The sequence below is a fragment of the Melanaphis sacchari genome, unplaced genomic scaffold, assembly GCF_002803265.2.
Source record: "Melanaphis sacchari strain LSU unplaced genomic scaffold, SCAv2.0 Contig27_pilon_pilon, whole genome shotgun sequence".
Lineage (NCBI taxonomy): Eukaryota > Metazoa > Arthropoda > Insecta > Hemiptera > Aphididae > Melanaphis > Melanaphis sacchari.
The window spans coordinates 2,264,145-2,282,082 of record NW_020271152.1 but is presented as its reverse complement, the minus strand read 5'-3'; the positions used below and the strand labels follow the sequence as shown (position 1 = coordinate 2,282,082).

At 27.6% G+C, this 17,938-nt stretch overlaps 2 protein-coding genes across 3 annotated transcripts; both read left to right on the top strand.

The window, feature by feature from the left end:
- The first annotated feature begins 761 nt into the window (after positions 1-761).
- On the top strand, positions 762-8,074 carry LOC112595449 (huntingtin-interacting protein K). The gene is made up of 3 exons (XM_025340676.1): positions 762-1,074; positions 1,138-1,245; positions 7,784-8,074. Exons 1-3 carry the CDS (start codon positions 901-903, stop codon positions 7,877-7,879), a joined length of 378 nt encoding a protein of 125 aa, XP_025196461.1. The 5' UTR covers positions 762-900; the 3' UTR covers positions 7,880-8,074.
- Positions 8,075-8,606: 532 nt separating this feature from the next.
- LOC112595494 lies at positions 8,607-16,142 on the top strand. Of its 2 annotated transcripts, none has more exons than XM_025340732.1 (6): positions 8,607-9,095; positions 12,497-12,703; positions 13,279-13,384; positions 14,099-14,212; positions 14,379-14,535; positions 15,320-16,142. In XM_025340732.1, exons 1-6 carry the CDS (start codon positions 8,969-8,971, stop codon positions 15,563-15,565), a joined length of 957 nt encoding a protein of 318 aa, XP_025196517.1. In that variant the 5' UTR covers positions 8,607-8,968; the 3' UTR covers positions 15,566-16,142. The 2 variants fall into 2 exon arrangements, with proteins under 2 accessions (XP_025196517.1, XP_025196516.1); XM_025340731.1 differs by having other exon boundaries at positions 8,610-9,095; positions 14,364-14,535.
- The last annotated feature ends 1,796 nt before the right edge of the window (positions 16,143-17,938 follow it).

Genomic DNA, 17,938 nt, shown 5'->3' with positions numbered 1-17,938 from the left:
ACCCTTCAATTATACTATACGTCTATACTTATATATTTTTATTTAAATGGATTCTCAAACAATTATAACACTAGCATTACATTATTTTCTTTCATTCACAAACTACAATTGTTTGAACCCTCGGACTACTTTAAAAATAATTCTTAATACGTACCTGGTAATACACTAATACCGTTTAGACATCAATATATAATAAATATTTTATAGTACACAAAGAAAATAGTAAATTTACAATTTCATAGAAACAATAGATATTTTTATATCAAATTGATATATTACATCGTAACAGATTTTCTTTAAAAAAAACCAAATTTACGTTTATATTTTTTACATTTTAAGTACCTAGGTACCTATATGGCTATATATTTTGTGTACGTTAGAATGCAACGTATATATCAATTTATCAAAATTTTTAATGTGTTTATACAGATGATACGGAAAAACAATTTACGTAAATATACAATTTCGTTTTTTATGAAAGTACCTAAATATATCCATATTTGTACACATAATACACTTACATTAACTTTCGGATTTTTCAATTATAATAAATAAATATTGTAATTTTCTAATAATTCAATTAAGACGTATTATTGCCGAGGTTTTAAGTAATCATGATTTTTAATATTTTTATAGCTAAAAAACAATAGGAATAGCATAGTTTTTGGATATTGTTACTAACTTCATGTATTAAAGTACCGGATCAATGTGATATGCAGACGATAGCCAACGGTTGTGATAACGCTTACCAGTTATCACATTATCATGCTTTCTTCGTGACTCCTCATGCTGAACAAAAAAATCTCAAATATTTAAATTTAAAAACACATTATTTTCATTTTCTTCAGTTCAATTTACTAATTACCGTTTAAAACTTGTTCATTCTTAAACGGTAGTATAATGTCAGCGGAACCAGTGGTAAATGGTGTCGGCGGCACCGATGAACAAACCGACAATGTAGATGATGTGAATGCTAAGAAAACTGTAAAATATGACAGTGGAGCAGCCGATCTAGAAAAAGTGACCGACTATGCCGAAGAAAAAGAAGTCATATCAACCGATGATATATCTGGAGTAATTATTACACTATTAATGCAACTCATCTGAGAGATATCATTATATATTTTTGTTGAATAGGCAATGACTATCATTGGTGACAGAAGGTTAAAAGAAGCAGCAGACAAAATAGCAAAAGAAAAAGAACTGCAAAAAGTCTCCATAAAAAAGTCTGATGTTGAATTGATTGTAAGTTTACATGTTCAAATGGTATTATGTTTACTAAATGGGAGTACCTATTACTTTTAGTAATTTGGACACAATATTGGTCACAGCAAAATAATTTTCTGTTTTGTTTACATATTTTCTTATGCTTCTAGGTAGTATTTTTTTGTATTTATGGATTATTATTTATATACCATGATCCATATCTTCTCAAATTAGGTAGATATTTATAAACTTTTAGTAAATGTAATTTTTTTTTTTCAATATAAAGTTTCTTATTTAAGTAGATTCCCATATTTCATATTTATATTATCATAACTTTAGCATATGAAAACCTTCAAATTCACCTAGACCTTATGGAGAATTGTTACAACAAATGGAGATTTAAATTAAATCATAACAAATATTAGAGAAAAATTACTATCACTGAACAACCGTTTACATATCCTTAAACCTCTGATCTCTAATAAACACATCTCCCTTAATATTAAACTTCTCATCTACTGAAAACATTACTGAAACTAATCTGGATGTTTGGCATATAGCTATAGGGAAGTGCAAAAAAGACTAATTTAAATAAAATTCAATCCTTCCAAAACATTGCGCTAAGAAAATTAATAAATGCTCCCCATACAGACCTCAAATTAAAAATAATACATGAAGACGCCAAATACTATTTTAGTATTGAGTATAAAAGATTCCACAACTGTCTTTCCTGCCACTCAAATCCTCTAATTAAAAACCTTTCCTCCCTCACAATCCCTAGCAGCCCTCCTAGACGTTTAAAATGTAAATGGTGCAGAGACCTTTTACAAATCTAAATCTAAAAAAAAAAGATCTAAAAACCTAAATTCTAATTCTACAACTTTTAAAAGTCAACATTAAAATGTCATCATTGGGTGGCTTTTTTACTTATTTTTTTTTTTTTTTTGTATATACTCATGCTATTGTCTCTTATCATATATACTTATTATTTCATCTGATATAGATTATATATTTCGACTTAAAAATAAAAATAATAATGAATATTATCATAACTATTCTAAGTTGAACATGGTTATTTTCATATATTTTCTACATGATGCTATTATATTTTATAATATTACTTAAAAATACTCATTTATCATTCATTAAACTATTCAAATTTTTGGAATTAAATTACTTTTGTATTTACCAGTTAAAACAATCAAGAAAATTTTATTAATATATTTTGCACAAAGTTTCCTAACCTAACCACCCTTTTATTTTCAAAATGATATCTTAATATTTTTATTATTATAACTTTTTCATCAACAATATACATTTTTAATTTCATATTCTGAAACAGAATATATTTTAGATAATTTAATACATAAAAATTAAAACTCTGATGAGTAGTTTTTGAATTAAAAGTATTCAAGTTTAGGTAAGCGGAATGGAATACTTTGCAGATATCCTTTAAAATGTTTATCATTTACTCTGTTCACCTGAACTTCAAATATTTATAATTTAAAACTACTCGTACGAATTTCAATTTGAATGTATCAGGGTACTCCAAAAAAATGTTTCTTCTGATTATAAAATTAAAAATGTATGAAGTTCATAAAACTTAAAAAATTAAAAAATATAATGAAACTTATATATTTTAAAGTTTTTTGAAATAATGTTATTGTATTTCAACTTTAAAATGTAAAAAAAAAATAAAACAGTTATTAGATTTTAAAACAATGATTGTTGTTTGATAAAACAATGACCTTGTATATTATTCATCCTTAATATTATACAATGTTTTATATTTGAAGATTTGTTTGTAAGTCATTTAGTAATTCTTTTCAATAACTATAAGTTTCATTACTCGTAAATATTTGTTTTTATTTCATAATCAATGGTGTCGAGTTGTATACATTTAAGTGAAGCAAAATCAAAATATTTTTGCACCTACTCACCCACCACTGAGGATTTTAACTTATATTATTTTAATTTTTAACATATATATGAAGCGATTGCTTTAATTCATATATAAGTTTGACACCACTGTTTATAATAATTATTATTTATTTTAAATAATGATCAATGATTTTTTTATTATGTTTATTAAATATGCTGTGGTTGTGTATAATAAATTATGACTTAAAATTAATAATACATTTCATTTTATAATATTAATATTGATTAAACCAAAAATAACCATTAATAAAATATAAAACCCTATCATACTTATTTATATTAATAATTATTAAGTTGAAATAATAAAAAATAATATTATGAAAGGAATTAATGAATTTAAATTACTCCTTTGATATAAATTGTAGTTAATTTACTAAGAGAAAATTAAACAAAATTTACACAATTTTTAATAACTATTTAATAAATATTATTTAACATTTAGCCCATCATTCTCCATGCATGATTGAAATTGACGCATTATTTCTCTTTGAGTAGCTGCTAATATTTGTTCCTTTTGAAGTTTTGCATTTTTATTTTTGAGGTCTTCAATATTAATAAATGAAGTTGAATACACTTATTAAAAATTATTTTACTAAAATAAATATTAGAAATTATTAAAATTATAAAAATTGTGTTAATTTAATTAACTTTTTCTTAGTAAATTAACTAAAATTTACATCAAAGTCGTAATTTAAATTAATTAATTCCTCAAAATTAAATGTAAATGATTTAATTATGCCTGCAACCCTACAAATATGAAAAAAAATACTTGAAGTTGCATGATAATTCATAAAATTCTAGAGTGATTGTAGAAAAATTCAATAATTTTAATCGAAACTTTAGCTTGTTGTCATTTAATCAATATTGGTTTTAGAGCTATGATAAAAAAGAACCAAAATGACTTAAAAAATATCAGTCTATCTAAATCTATTATTGAAAGTAAATATTGCTATTTAAAAGAAATGCAAGTTGTGCTGTGCTTGCTCACAATAAAAAAGTTAAACATTTAAAAATTGTAAAAAAATATGAATTTCAATCATCCCTAACTATTTAAAAACATCCTATCTCAAACCAATGTCATTAGATAGATTTATTTAGTGTTACCTTTGTAATATAATAAAGTAAATAAAACAATTATTGTTATTATTTTTATTTTGATCATTAAAACTTAATTAGAAATGTACCTGTTAACAAGCTTAATAATATTAAAACTTGAAAGTAATGTATTTGTACCGTTAAAAAATTACACACAGTAAAATTTTTAAATTAACTTATACCTAACTTGTTTTAAAATTTAAATGTTAGTATAAAAAGAACCCATGTGAGATATTACAATTTCTTATCTTTAAATTTGAAAGTAACAATTTATTGTAATATTTATAATAATTAATAACAGAATAAAATAAATTTTACTGAACACAAAATGTATGAGTAAAATGAAGTAAAATGAAGTTCACTTAATTTTTAATGAAAAACATTTAAATTGATGAAAACAATTAATTAATTTTTATTTGTTAAAAAAACTTATAAAATTACTATATTAGTATACCTAATATTAAAATAAATTATTTGATTTTAATGATTATTGCTATTATAAATATTTTAAAATAATAAAAACAATGAAATATAGTATAGAGATATAAATTAAAAAATGTAATGTTCTAACATCTCTCAAATTCTAATATCAAACATTTTAATATTTCTTTAAGTAATTAACAGTTGTTATCGAAAAATATGTCTATAAAAACAATTTTTTTTTTTATAAATGTTTTATTTTATTATTATTTAATTATGATATTTTTTACAAAAATAAACTATTAATAAAAATAAAAATGTTATTAAATTGTGTTCAAATATTTTAAGCATGTTTAAAACAATATAAAATATTACTATTTTAGTAATTAAACTCCATTTTGTTGCCATGCTAATAATCAAATTGTTACTTGTTAAATCTTTACATAAATTGTATTTTTAATGGTGTAGATATAATCAATTATACATTTAATTATTATTTTACTTTGTCTATATTAAACTTTCAAATTTTATGTTATTAATAATTATATGGATTTAAAGCATTAATACTGAAATAAATTTTTATTTTTTGTTGAATAACATAACCTACGTCATATTAAAAAATATTTATTAAAGTTTAATTTAGATAATTAAAATTAATTATAGATTAAAAAAAATATGTTAGTACTTTAGTACTTGCTACAATATTAATAAGAGTATATTAAGTAGCAGCTGAACACCTAAAGCATGATATAATTCGTGATCAAAATGTTTAAATATTATTTGTTTTGATCACATAATATCCATTGCTGATAAAATTAAGGCATTTTATAAATTAGTATTTTATATTAATATGTTCATTATTCTTATAAAATTTTAAGTTAATTATATGTATTCTTTTTTAAGTAGATAATTTAATTTTATATTAAATAATATTATTTTTTATCTGTACAAGTATGTAATCAATCAATTAGTTAAAAATCCGAAAATTAATAGTAATTAATATGTTAGAATCTAATATTATTTTTCCTTTATTTCATACTACTCGTAATAACATTATAGATATTTTAACCTCTTGTGATTAGTAATTTAATATATCATATATTATTCTTCATTAATAATAATTTATCAAACAGATTAGGCTTTTTATAAAATGTCACAATTAAGATATGGATGGTAAATACCGCTGATGGCTTTACGAATAATCAACAGTATTTGATATTTATACATTACTAGAGCTATCCCCACGCACTTCGTTGCCCGTACAAAATGCATCTGTGTTAAATTTCGTTGCTTAATGCTAACATTTGCATAATGCGTGTGGATGATTAATATTTTTAGTTTTCTAATTTGATTTAGTGTATAGATGATATTTCCGACATATCAACTTTACATAGCTACCCTCCTCTTCAGCGTTGCTTTTATGACTACTTAACTGTAGTATTTTTTTTTAAATAGTTTTTTTTCTTTTTTTCTTGAACGACCCAAATTTGATTTCTTTTTTTTCTAAACCAAAAACCAACAACTCATAAAGTTTCAGTAGTATGAACCAAAAACAATGAAAAGTTCTGTACCTACTATTATACTACATTAACTATTCATTAAAATACTAATTTCTAATAATAACTAATAATTAGTAACGCGGACGAAAAAAATATTTTTATGTACGTATTTTCCAATTGTTTAAAAATTGAATATCTCAATTTTTAATCAACTTATAGAATCATAAAAAAACTGAAACCTAATCCATGATTTACTCTTTCATTTAAAAAAAAATCAAGATAATCGAATGAGTAATTTTAGAGAACATCCATGACAAAAATGTCCATTACATAGATTTATAAATTGTGCTCCAGATTATAAAACCAAAAATGTATACCGTTGTTTAAAATAAACCATTAATACTCTGTTAACCAACAAACATCAATGACAAAAAAAAATTAAGACAGCATGAAATATTTTAATTGCCTGTATCTCGTTGTAACGAGAAAATTTCAAAAAAATAATCTAAATTCTTACATCTTTCAAAATAATTTATGTTTATTGTTAAAAAAATCGCACTGGTTATTATTTATTAGTATTATTACCTATGTTATAAAATTGACTTCTTCACCTTTATCTCATCAGTTGTATAAGAAGTTATTACTTATTGTTTTGTTACTTTTTACATAATGTAACCTTTTGTTTTGTTGATTCTTATGTTGATGTTAAATAGATATATGATTTTTTTAAATTAAAAAACGATAAAAATATAGTGTGTGAATATAATATACTTTACTACTCTCCTAAACAAACCTTGGCTTTATATTCAAAATGTTCAGTCATTATTTTATTGCGATTAAATTATATTTATGTATCTCTATAATTTAATATTTATCTGTACAAATGTTTACCAATTGATGAATTTTCATATCGATTATTGTAAATTATTAAAATAAGTCATATTATAACAATCGCATAAAATAGTTTATACCTAAACAAGATTTTTTCTCATTTTTTCGTCTACAAATCTAAATAGAATTATCTTTTTTTCAACGTTTCGACATTGCGATGAACTAACACATCGGCATAGAGGATTCGCCTGCAATTTTGAGATTTCATACTTATAACTTAAAATAATCACTGTTTTACACAAAAATCCACTTAAATCATTAATAATTATTGTTTAAAGCTATTGTGGTCGTGTAGACAATTTAAAACTAGGTATGGCTTATAATTAAGTATAATTTATTGGGCATATTTAAGAAGCATTATTAACTATTATCGTAAATCGTTATTGAAAAATGAATAATATTAACATTTTATTATCATAGTATTAATGTATTATAGTTCATACATGAAGTCATTGTTCAATGATCTCGCGGTGCACGGCGCATGCGTTTCGCATCAAATCGTATTATTTACTTTGTTACTCTCCGTTATTCATAGCCATTAGCCACATTGACGTCGACATCTCGACGCTATCGGATAAGATTACTAACGAGTTAGCTATTAATTATTCTGAATTGCACACAATAACAACAACAATAAAATTAACAATATTTTTATATAATTTATTATTGGTATATATTTCACCATAATACTAGAGGTGCTTATCAGTGATACAATTATTATTTGTTTACAGATACAAGAAATGGAAATATCGAAAACGCTAGCCGAAAGAACGTTAAGGGAATGCCACGGAGACGTCGTAAAGGCCCTGATTGCCCTGACCAATTGAAAATATAAATCAACATTTGGAATTTTCCGAGTAAAAAGAAAAAAATTACGAAAAAAAATTCTACATGTTATAATTATATACGAAACACGTTGTAAATAATATCGACTAATGTTCAAACAACACGAGTAAATAAACAAATAAATAATTTAAAAAAAAAAAAAAAAAAACTGTATAACATTAAATAACAATTACATACAGAAACTCACGTTATAACATTTTATTTTTTATGTACTATTACGACGTAAGCAATGTGGTTTCAGCATAACCTTTATACTGTAACTGTTTTTAGTTTCACAGAATGTATTCGGACGCGATTTCGATGTGCATTTAGTATTTACACGATTAAATACAAACAGCACACGTATTATAATATTATTTTAATAATAAATGAATTATCAATGGGCGGCCGTACAATACTGCAATAAATACATATATACACGGTATACCAGTACACTTACGAAGACTTATCGAACGGGCGAAAATCATTTTGTAACAGTTCGTTTTAATTGTTTGTTCTATATTATATACTAATGCTTATGCATATTATATGTATAACGTATAAAACATTAAATTATATATATATTATATACATATGTATAATCATCATTCGGAGCTCTTATGATTTTATTATCTCGGTTGTAGACCAATTACGTATAATATCATGTTTTCTTTCTTTCGCATCAGTCGTCTCCGAATATATATATATATATATATTATAATAATATTATAGAGAGCAGTGCTATGCACACGTTTGCACCGCGCATACTTCTTTTGTATTTAATAAATAATAATAATATTATCGTGATATAATAATATAATATTATACTCATCGCTCACGCCACTCGACGACGAGAGAGTTCCGTCGTAGATACGAGCTCACAACATTGTATTGTCAGTATTTACCTACTGTCCGGACCGCACATCATGAGCAACAAGTCGCGCTTTGGCCGCCCGACGTAGACGCGCACGCTTGTCCGAGTGTCAGACCGTTTGACACAGTGTAATGTGATTTATTTATTTATTGACACGCGCCTGTGCCGTTATTATTTTATTATTTAGATTATTTTTTTTTTCATCGTTATTTTTGACATGCCGTTGACACCGCAAACAATTATGATATACGCGATCGTCCCGACGTTAGCGATATTTGTGTGTTCGGCATTTTCCGCCACCGCCGCGGCGCCGCAACAGAGGACGTCACCCGACGACGAAACCGGTAAGTCGATGTTTATTTTGCGCGTCGTTCTGTATGATTGTCATCGGATTCTCCGATTTTCCCGTGCTCGCTCGTCAGTCGTCGAGAAGTTTTTTTTTTTTCCAGTCGGAAAACCGCGAGACGCTTACATTATATTTGTACAGATAAAATACGCAGCGTATAGCCGCGAACTTCATCGGCCTTTCTAACGGGTTGATCAAGTTCAGCGCATGGCCTCGACGAAGTTCGCCAAATGTCACCGAACTGATAATAGGTACCTGTTATCCTGTTACGCAGCTCGCGAGAGTGTCATAAATTATAATTAATCTACAATGTGCGTACAAAACAAACGGGCTTACGGAGCAGAGTACCTACTTATATTACCTATATAATTTATAGGCTATATATCTGGATTTGAAGATTTCAAACCTTGAACTGCTTCGTATGCGTATGATGGGCAATATAACGCACGTGTACACGCGGTGCATGTACATAGGTGCCACTGCGATTTTTTTCGATTGTCCGCGTCAATACGATTTATGATGTTAAATATTGGTGTACACGGGTACTGAAGTTCACTAACCCGTGTACTACGGGTTGATAACTTTTTGTTTGTGTATTATGCAACTGTAAGCAGTCGTAGCTGGTATTAAGACATTAATCCGATACGATAACGTTTAAAAAAGACGCGCAGTGTATTCATATTTACAATATATACATACGCACCTATTAGATTATACCTACATAGTATTTAGGTAACTCGATTAGTTACCGGGCTCGTAGTTTTTCACAATTTTTCAGGGAATATTTTTTTCCACAAAAGAATTTTCAATGACATTCACATGTAAAAAAAATATTGAAACTATAAGTAGGTGCATATAGATGTGTATGCGTGTGTACCTACTTAAGACTATTTTGTCCAAAAGGTTTAATGTATCATAATATGAAGTTTGTAAAGCTTAAAACATTTAGATGTCTACTGCAGGCTAGATTAATTTCATAATCAGTACTTATAAACATTTTCTGAGGTGATTTTTAGTATACAATCTTTGGTACAGTACTTGGTGGAGAGAAGGGTGGTTTGTTGAACATTTGCTGACTAAAATGTATAATTTTAATTTTGAATCAAGTTTATAGCTTATTATCTTACAATCAAGGATTACAAACTTCGTTGCCTTCTATTTATTTATCCTTGTGGATTAGTGTCTTGCAACCGTCGGTACAACTAGAAACCTTAGAAGGAGAAATAAAATTATTCACTCATTTGAAACTTTTCTCAGAACTTAGCCTTTGTTGGATACTTGAATTTTACCAAAATTATTTTCAATTTAATATATCCTTTGCAATATAATATTGTCTATTTGTATAGTTTATACACCTATATTTAGATTTATTCAAATCATAGTGTAGTATGAAGAGTATAATATGATTTAATAGGCAACTGTAACCATACGTATAATACCTAACTAATACTATGTAAGACGTACCCACCTAATACTTAATTCTACTAGTTAATATCCTTACTAATACTTAGAAGCAAAACAGTCGAACTGGCCAGTTGGCAATATTGTTAGTATTGGTGGCTCTAACAATAAATATACTAAACGATCAAACAGTAGATTTAGTTAATAGTCGAAGCTTGAAGATTATACAATATATACAGTTCATTCACCAAACATGCTCAGTGCTTCCCCACTCCATTTTTTTCCTTCAACAATAAAGGAATTTTAAATATTTAAATTTTGATTTTTAATTATACTTGAAGATCATGTTTTAAAATAATGTTATTTTACGCAATTTAAGGAGTGTTCTGATATTTTTTTTAAACCAGAACTACCAATTTACACATTTTTAAAACTGACTTTTTTAAAATATTTATGTATATAAATCAAAACTAAACTATTAACTATTATACTTTATGTACCTGCTGAGTATAATCCATAATAATAGGTTAAGAATATGTGTAGGAGCAGCTATGATGATTCAAAAATAATTGTAATCATTAATAATTAATTAAACAGGTATACAATTGCATAATTTGTAAAATACATCCTATGGTAATTAATTAGAATTATATATGTTAAGTACATCTATTTAAAATCAGTATAATAACTCAAAAAATATTCAAAATTTGATTTATTTATTATTGTCTTCTGCATTAAATATATATATATAATTAATAATAAAAATTTAAATATAAAAATAAATGATTTATAAGATATTTAAACTAAAAAAGATAGTTTTCATTGGAAAAATAAGTTTCTATTACCACAGAATTACATCCTTCGATGATCTAATAAATTCAAGTATCTATTTGAAAATATGATCTTTTTAAATACAGGTAAATACTAAAAATTCTAAAAATTCAAATTTTTATAAATGTATTATCATAAAATATAAAATGATAATTGAGAATAAGCATTGACTAATAAACTCCTTTTATAAGTATTATGAATTTTGAGTTTTATTCCTTAATAAGGGCATCCAGGAATTGGGCTGCGATTTCAAAAAAGCGCAGGTCCATCAATAGCCAGGATATTAATTTTAATTCAAAATAGTTATTCTATTTTTGAAAAATTCAAAAATACGAAGAAAGGGAAAAAACAAATTTGACTTTGTGAAATCTCAAACGATTTATTTAATAAATAAATAATTGTTGTTCGATTAATTTTATATAGGTACCTACTTATAGTATAATTATTTTTTAATTAACTAAAAAAATATTAAAATTTTATAGATACCTACCTACTAAAATTAATAAAAATTGCATATTTTTGTGTTATACGTTTGTGGCCTAATACCCAGGTAATAAAATGTAAGAAAATATCGTGTACAAATAGATAGATAAAATGTAGCCAAATTACTGACCGCTCCTCAATAGCATTTTTAAATCTCATTAGCATGTGTTATCACTTATCACGTTCTTACAAACGTACAACACAATAAAATGTGCGTTTAGTTTGTTTTTGTTATTAAATGTACAGTAAATGATACAACTGAGACGGAAAGTAATACTTTTAGATTAGGTTGTACCTCAGTTGTGATACCACATGAGCAAAAACAGTTTAATGTTAGACTGAATTGATCTATTACTAAAAATGAGTAAAATAATATTTTTTATTTGTTTATTTACGTTTTTTTTACGATACCTACTTTAATTTTTAAGCAAGTATTTACGGAGATATAATAATATACCATCCCCTTCCCCGATCAACTCACTATTATCTATTTATTTGTAAGTCCATCTACTATAGTGCTATGAACAAATACGCATGTAACCATAGGTAGGTATGTGTATTAGTACGTATTCGGGAGTTATGACCCTCCCAATGACAAATACGAATAGTTGTGCTCATAATATACTAGTAAATAGTAATATTATAATTATTCGTATCGTATTAAAATATCATTCTCTTTTACAGCATCGGAGGACGTATCACAGGGCTCGTCGAATTTTGAGCGTTTAGTATTTTCGGAAATACCGCCTGTGTACCATTGCAACAACAGCTTGCAATGCCCGACTGAATTCGGTTTCACCAGGTGCGAAAATCACCTATGTGTGTGTGACGAGAATTTCTATCAGGTATTAAACAAGACTTCCGAGACCACCTACTGCCGCCTATGCTCACGTAAGTCATATTACATTTTGTACATTTTGTGTAGGAAACCTATAATGGATGCCCACATCGATTTATTTACCTACTAATATAAATTATGCACCAATTGTGTTTAGAAACTTAAAACAAGAATTAAAAAAAAAATACGTTAAGATAAACAATTATAATAAGCGCGTATTAACTAAAAAATACTGATTTTCATATACTTATAACTAAGTTCGCAGTCTGAAAAATCAAAGTCATCCTTAAGTGATGTAAGAATTAACAGAGAAAATGTATCTTGGGTTATCGAAAAAAAAATATAATCCGGCATGGTCTTAAGCCGTAAAATCATAGGCGCAAATAGTGTTGAAGTTTGAAAGGGGGGCTGAAATCAAAATCCATCCCAAACATCTTAAAATATTTTTGATTACAATATTGACTGACAGACGATAGTCATTAATATTTGGAGGCTATACAGAATTTAGAGGCTCAGCCCCCCATCCCCTCCGTTATTTGCGCCTATGCGTTAGATACCTATTTCTGATGTTGCCTGTTATTATATATGTTTATACAATTTGATTTATACATTTTTTGTACCTATACAGTATTTCAAGAAAGCTGCGCCGTGACACAATGCTGTGAAAATCCACATGCTACGTTTTGCTTCAACGGATTGTGCGTGTGCAGACCTGGAATGGATGAAGAATGTCTGTAAGTACGATAGATAATTAATTGAGAAAGTATCGAAAATACAAAAAATAAGTATTCGAATGTGTAACGACTAACTTTGTAAAACTAGGTATATTCGATATTGTACTTCTGTGATTCTACGAAGTCTTATAAGAAATTATAATTAATCGTACCTATACATAATAAACTATATGGAAACTTACACTTAAACGCGAACAACATCTCTTAGTATCAGCACAAGTCTCAATCAGTTGATCAAAATTATACATTATTTTTATGCTAAACACATACTTTTTTTTTGATAACCTAATCAAAATTTGTTCTCAATGTTTATTAGAATATATGAAAACGCACATTATACATTCATTAAGATAAAATCTTTACTTAATGAATATAAGAAATGTATTCACTAAACTGAGATAAAAATACTTTTATGAACGTTATGTGCAGGGTGACGTAGTTGGTTTGCACATATAAATAGCTGCATTGATAGGCGATGCCATCATAATATAGGTACTTCAATACTTAAATGATTTTCCATTTTAAAAATTTTCGATATTATTCTATTGAGACAAATAACATAGCTCCTGAAAATGGAAAATCACGCTGACCCTAACTCGACCCAGTCCACCTATCGGATACGCTTCACAAGTGTTTCACGACAACGACACGTCGTAGTCGGTTGATCTTACCTGCACAGTTTACATTTAATTAATACAGTTCGATGATTTACAGAGGCAGGTACACTCCGACGTTGGGCATTCAGTTGGCCAACACTCTCTCAGTGTCGTTCGCATTCGTCTTCCTTGCCATCACATTCGTCGCGGTCATTAGAAAAACGTTATTCAGGTAAAGTACCACGTTTAGTATATATTGTCTTTATATAAATGTGTTAATATATAACTATACAAGTATTCATAACATTATCTCGTCGGTTAGGTTAGGACCCCTGGCCGAGACCTAAAAAAACACCCTATTTAACATAAACGCATTTTTACAGGTGTAGTTTTTGCAGATGCGATTCTATGAGCAGAGTGTCTAGCGACAGTTCGTTGAACGAGTTCATTAAGCAAAAAATGCAAAACAGACCGCCGTGTTACGAAGATATTGAAAAAGATCGTAAAGTTCCTATTGCTGACTGCAGTACAAGTGTATGCACTAATTACCATCAGGTACGATTTAATACATCATACGTATTTAAAATATAATTATACTAAGTGCTTCTATCTTCTCCATAATGGTGTGATTACGGTACGATCACGTAACTAGACAAAGGATTTTTCCACCTTTACATTTTCCGATAAATCATTTAGCTCTTGGGATTTAAAAACGCATTCCTTAAATTATTATTTCAAACCGCATCGATATATTATACACCCTTACAACTCTCCTTTATCGCGGCTGTAAGTTATATGCACGTTAACGAATACCGACGTTTATTATACATTATATTTATGTTCAAATATACTTATAATGCAAGGCTGGAGTGCTGGACATTAACTGATTAACTGGTCACTTTTTGATTTCTATAAATTTCTGTTAATTAATAACTACAAAGTTAACTGTATTTTAATTGATGTGAAATCAATAACAAATCAAATTTTCGTTTTATGAAGTTAATAATTTATATTGTTGTTAATGTCATTTCATTTTATAACATTTTAATCGATTTCGTTTAAACGTCAAAAAATATTTCGGCCAATGTAAAAATTAGTGGAAATTGTTTTTTTTTTTTTTCTTAACGATGAAAAACTTCAATTAAATACTAGCTGCCTATACTGTTATTACTGAAATATTGTTGATAAAACCACTCAATAATTTTGAGCTCACGGTTTTTTCACTCCGATAAAGCTCCGCCACGCTCACAAACAATTTGTCTTAACGCTCTTTTTTTCTGTTGCTCAGTTTATTGTTATTATCACTATATGATTTTTATGTATTTTTCGTGTGTGACAGCCACCGCCCGAATACGGCGCTATTCATTTCGGCCGGTCCGGCACGGTCCTGCACGGATCATTGAATACGTCCCTGTCGATCAGCGACGAAGTGGAAATGAACACGGCTCCGCCTAACTATTCGACGTTCACGACCGTCACTGAAATCGTGTCGACGACCGCGGAAACGTCAACCGCTCGGACCAACAACGAAATCATTCTCACCCAACCGATCTACACGAATCGCGAGTTTTTGCGACTCGCGTAGACTTCCGCCATGACATCCGCACGACCATATACATATTATAATATACAACATGTTCACGAGATATTATTATGTTATATTGTTTTTGTGCTGTACAACTTTTTAGACGACCAGTCTCGCGATCTCTCGTTAATTACTACAGATCACGGCGTATTACGTATGTACACGGCGACTGGCTATACGAGTACGATAACACGATATTCCGTCCAACGTATATAGGTACCTATCTATGTATAATATTATGCGACATCGTGATAAAATTATTTATGGTCTCTCCTCGTGTTGTACGTTACCTGCAGCCAATCTGCGTATTTATACCATAACAATATAAATAATAGACGAACATCAACAAAACGACCGGCGACTGACTCTTCATCGACTCCTTATAGTATACTCGTACATGGGTATATGGTCGTGCGTGTTCGAAACAATTTTAATTATATTGCATTATGTTATTATGTTTTTTTCTTCTCCTTCTCTTTTTCGTTGTTCAGTATTTGTACCTGTTTGTATTTTGTTAATTTTGCACGATTTAATTATAGGTAATATTATTGTATACGTATACGCATCGTATACATTGTACTTTTATATATATTTTCATTATCATCAGTGATATTTAATGTGATATTATAGTAATAATAAGTTATTATTATACCTAAATAGACTAAATAGATTAATACGTGAGTATTGAGTAATATGCAAACCATAGCCTATTATATTATTTTACGTACGCACGCTACCTACGACTGATGATATTGTAAGTGAACGTTAAATTCGTGTTGTTTTTAACGTCATCCGTTAAAAATAGTTGTGCGTGTATAATTATGTACTTATATATATATATATGTTTTGCTAATAATAAATAACGAATACATTTATTATTTATAAACATTTATGTAATTATTACCTTTTCTGTAGATATCGTGCTTCTTTACTTCTTTTATCTAATATAAAATATATTTTTATATTATAAACCAAACATTTTTTTTTTTTTTTAAGTGATACTTATGTACTGATGTAATACTATGTCAAATGGATGGTAAAGTGCTATTACATATTTTATAAGGCATGGTTTCGTTTCTGCAGCCGGGGATATCTCGAGTGCATCTGATTTTTAATTTTTACTTTTTTCATAGCCCAAGTGCAGTCTTTAGTCCACATACAAAAAAATTTTATACATGTAAGACAATATAAATAAATTTTAAAATAATAAAATATCAAGTCTAGATTTCGTCAAAAGAATGGCATTTAAACATAATATATAAATATTATAGTAAAAATAAATAAATTAAATTTTTCTTTAATAAAAAAAAAAAAACCATTTAAAATAATTAGTACACTCGCCCAAATTCAAGGGTGTAAGCTAAAATAGAAAATATTATAATGAATAAAAATTAAAAAATATTTTTGAGGTGTAAACTAAGTAAACTAGTTCACTTTTTTGAGGTATACCAGGGATAACTCTAAATTAACTAGGACACTAGGGACTAGAGCTATATAAAAAATATGACCTTTTTTTCTGGAACGCACTCGGGAAACTTCCCAGTAATATACTTGTGAGTAAACTGTAAGCTGCAAACAACCCTTGATGCAACAGACGTGAAAAAAATCAAAATGCCGCCAAACATTATTCGTTAAATAATAACCTAACTAACAATATTAGTATAATATTTATAACATAATAAAATGATAAATGCAAATTAAAAACATGTCGCCAAGGCGCCAAACAATACATTTTAAAGATGGGGAACCAAACGCAAATGTATATTGGTTATTATTTAAATAAATATCTCAATATAGATACTTGGACGGTTCCGAGTGGAAGAATGTCGCGTATACGTTTAATCAGTGTGTGACAACCACGGTTGGAAAGTGTTTTAAATAAATAGTTTAGTTTAAAGTATTTTAAACATACATTTTTTAATCGACGTTTAAAATAATTTATTGATATTTATCTATAATACGTAATAAATAATACGTAAGTCCTACGAAATCACTTTTAGACGTCATATGTACCTAGTTATTAACAATAGGAAAATATAAATTCGAAACATTTGAAGTCGAATAGATTTCAAGTGTAGAGTGTTTTTTAGTTGCATTTTATTTTACAGTAGACATACCTAGTACCTATTGATATTTGGGATTTGGTTTGTCGTCGAGCATATCAAAACCACTTGGATTGAAAAGACTTAATGTTTACATAGTGTCATATTGATAAAATACAACTATCTACGATGTTTAGGGGAAAACACAACATATAATATAATATCACACCTATCGGCTATCACACACGAATCCATTATTTAAAAACAATATATATTAAAAATATAAAAAAAAATGTTGTGCTATAAATTAAGCCAAGTATATAGAATTAAA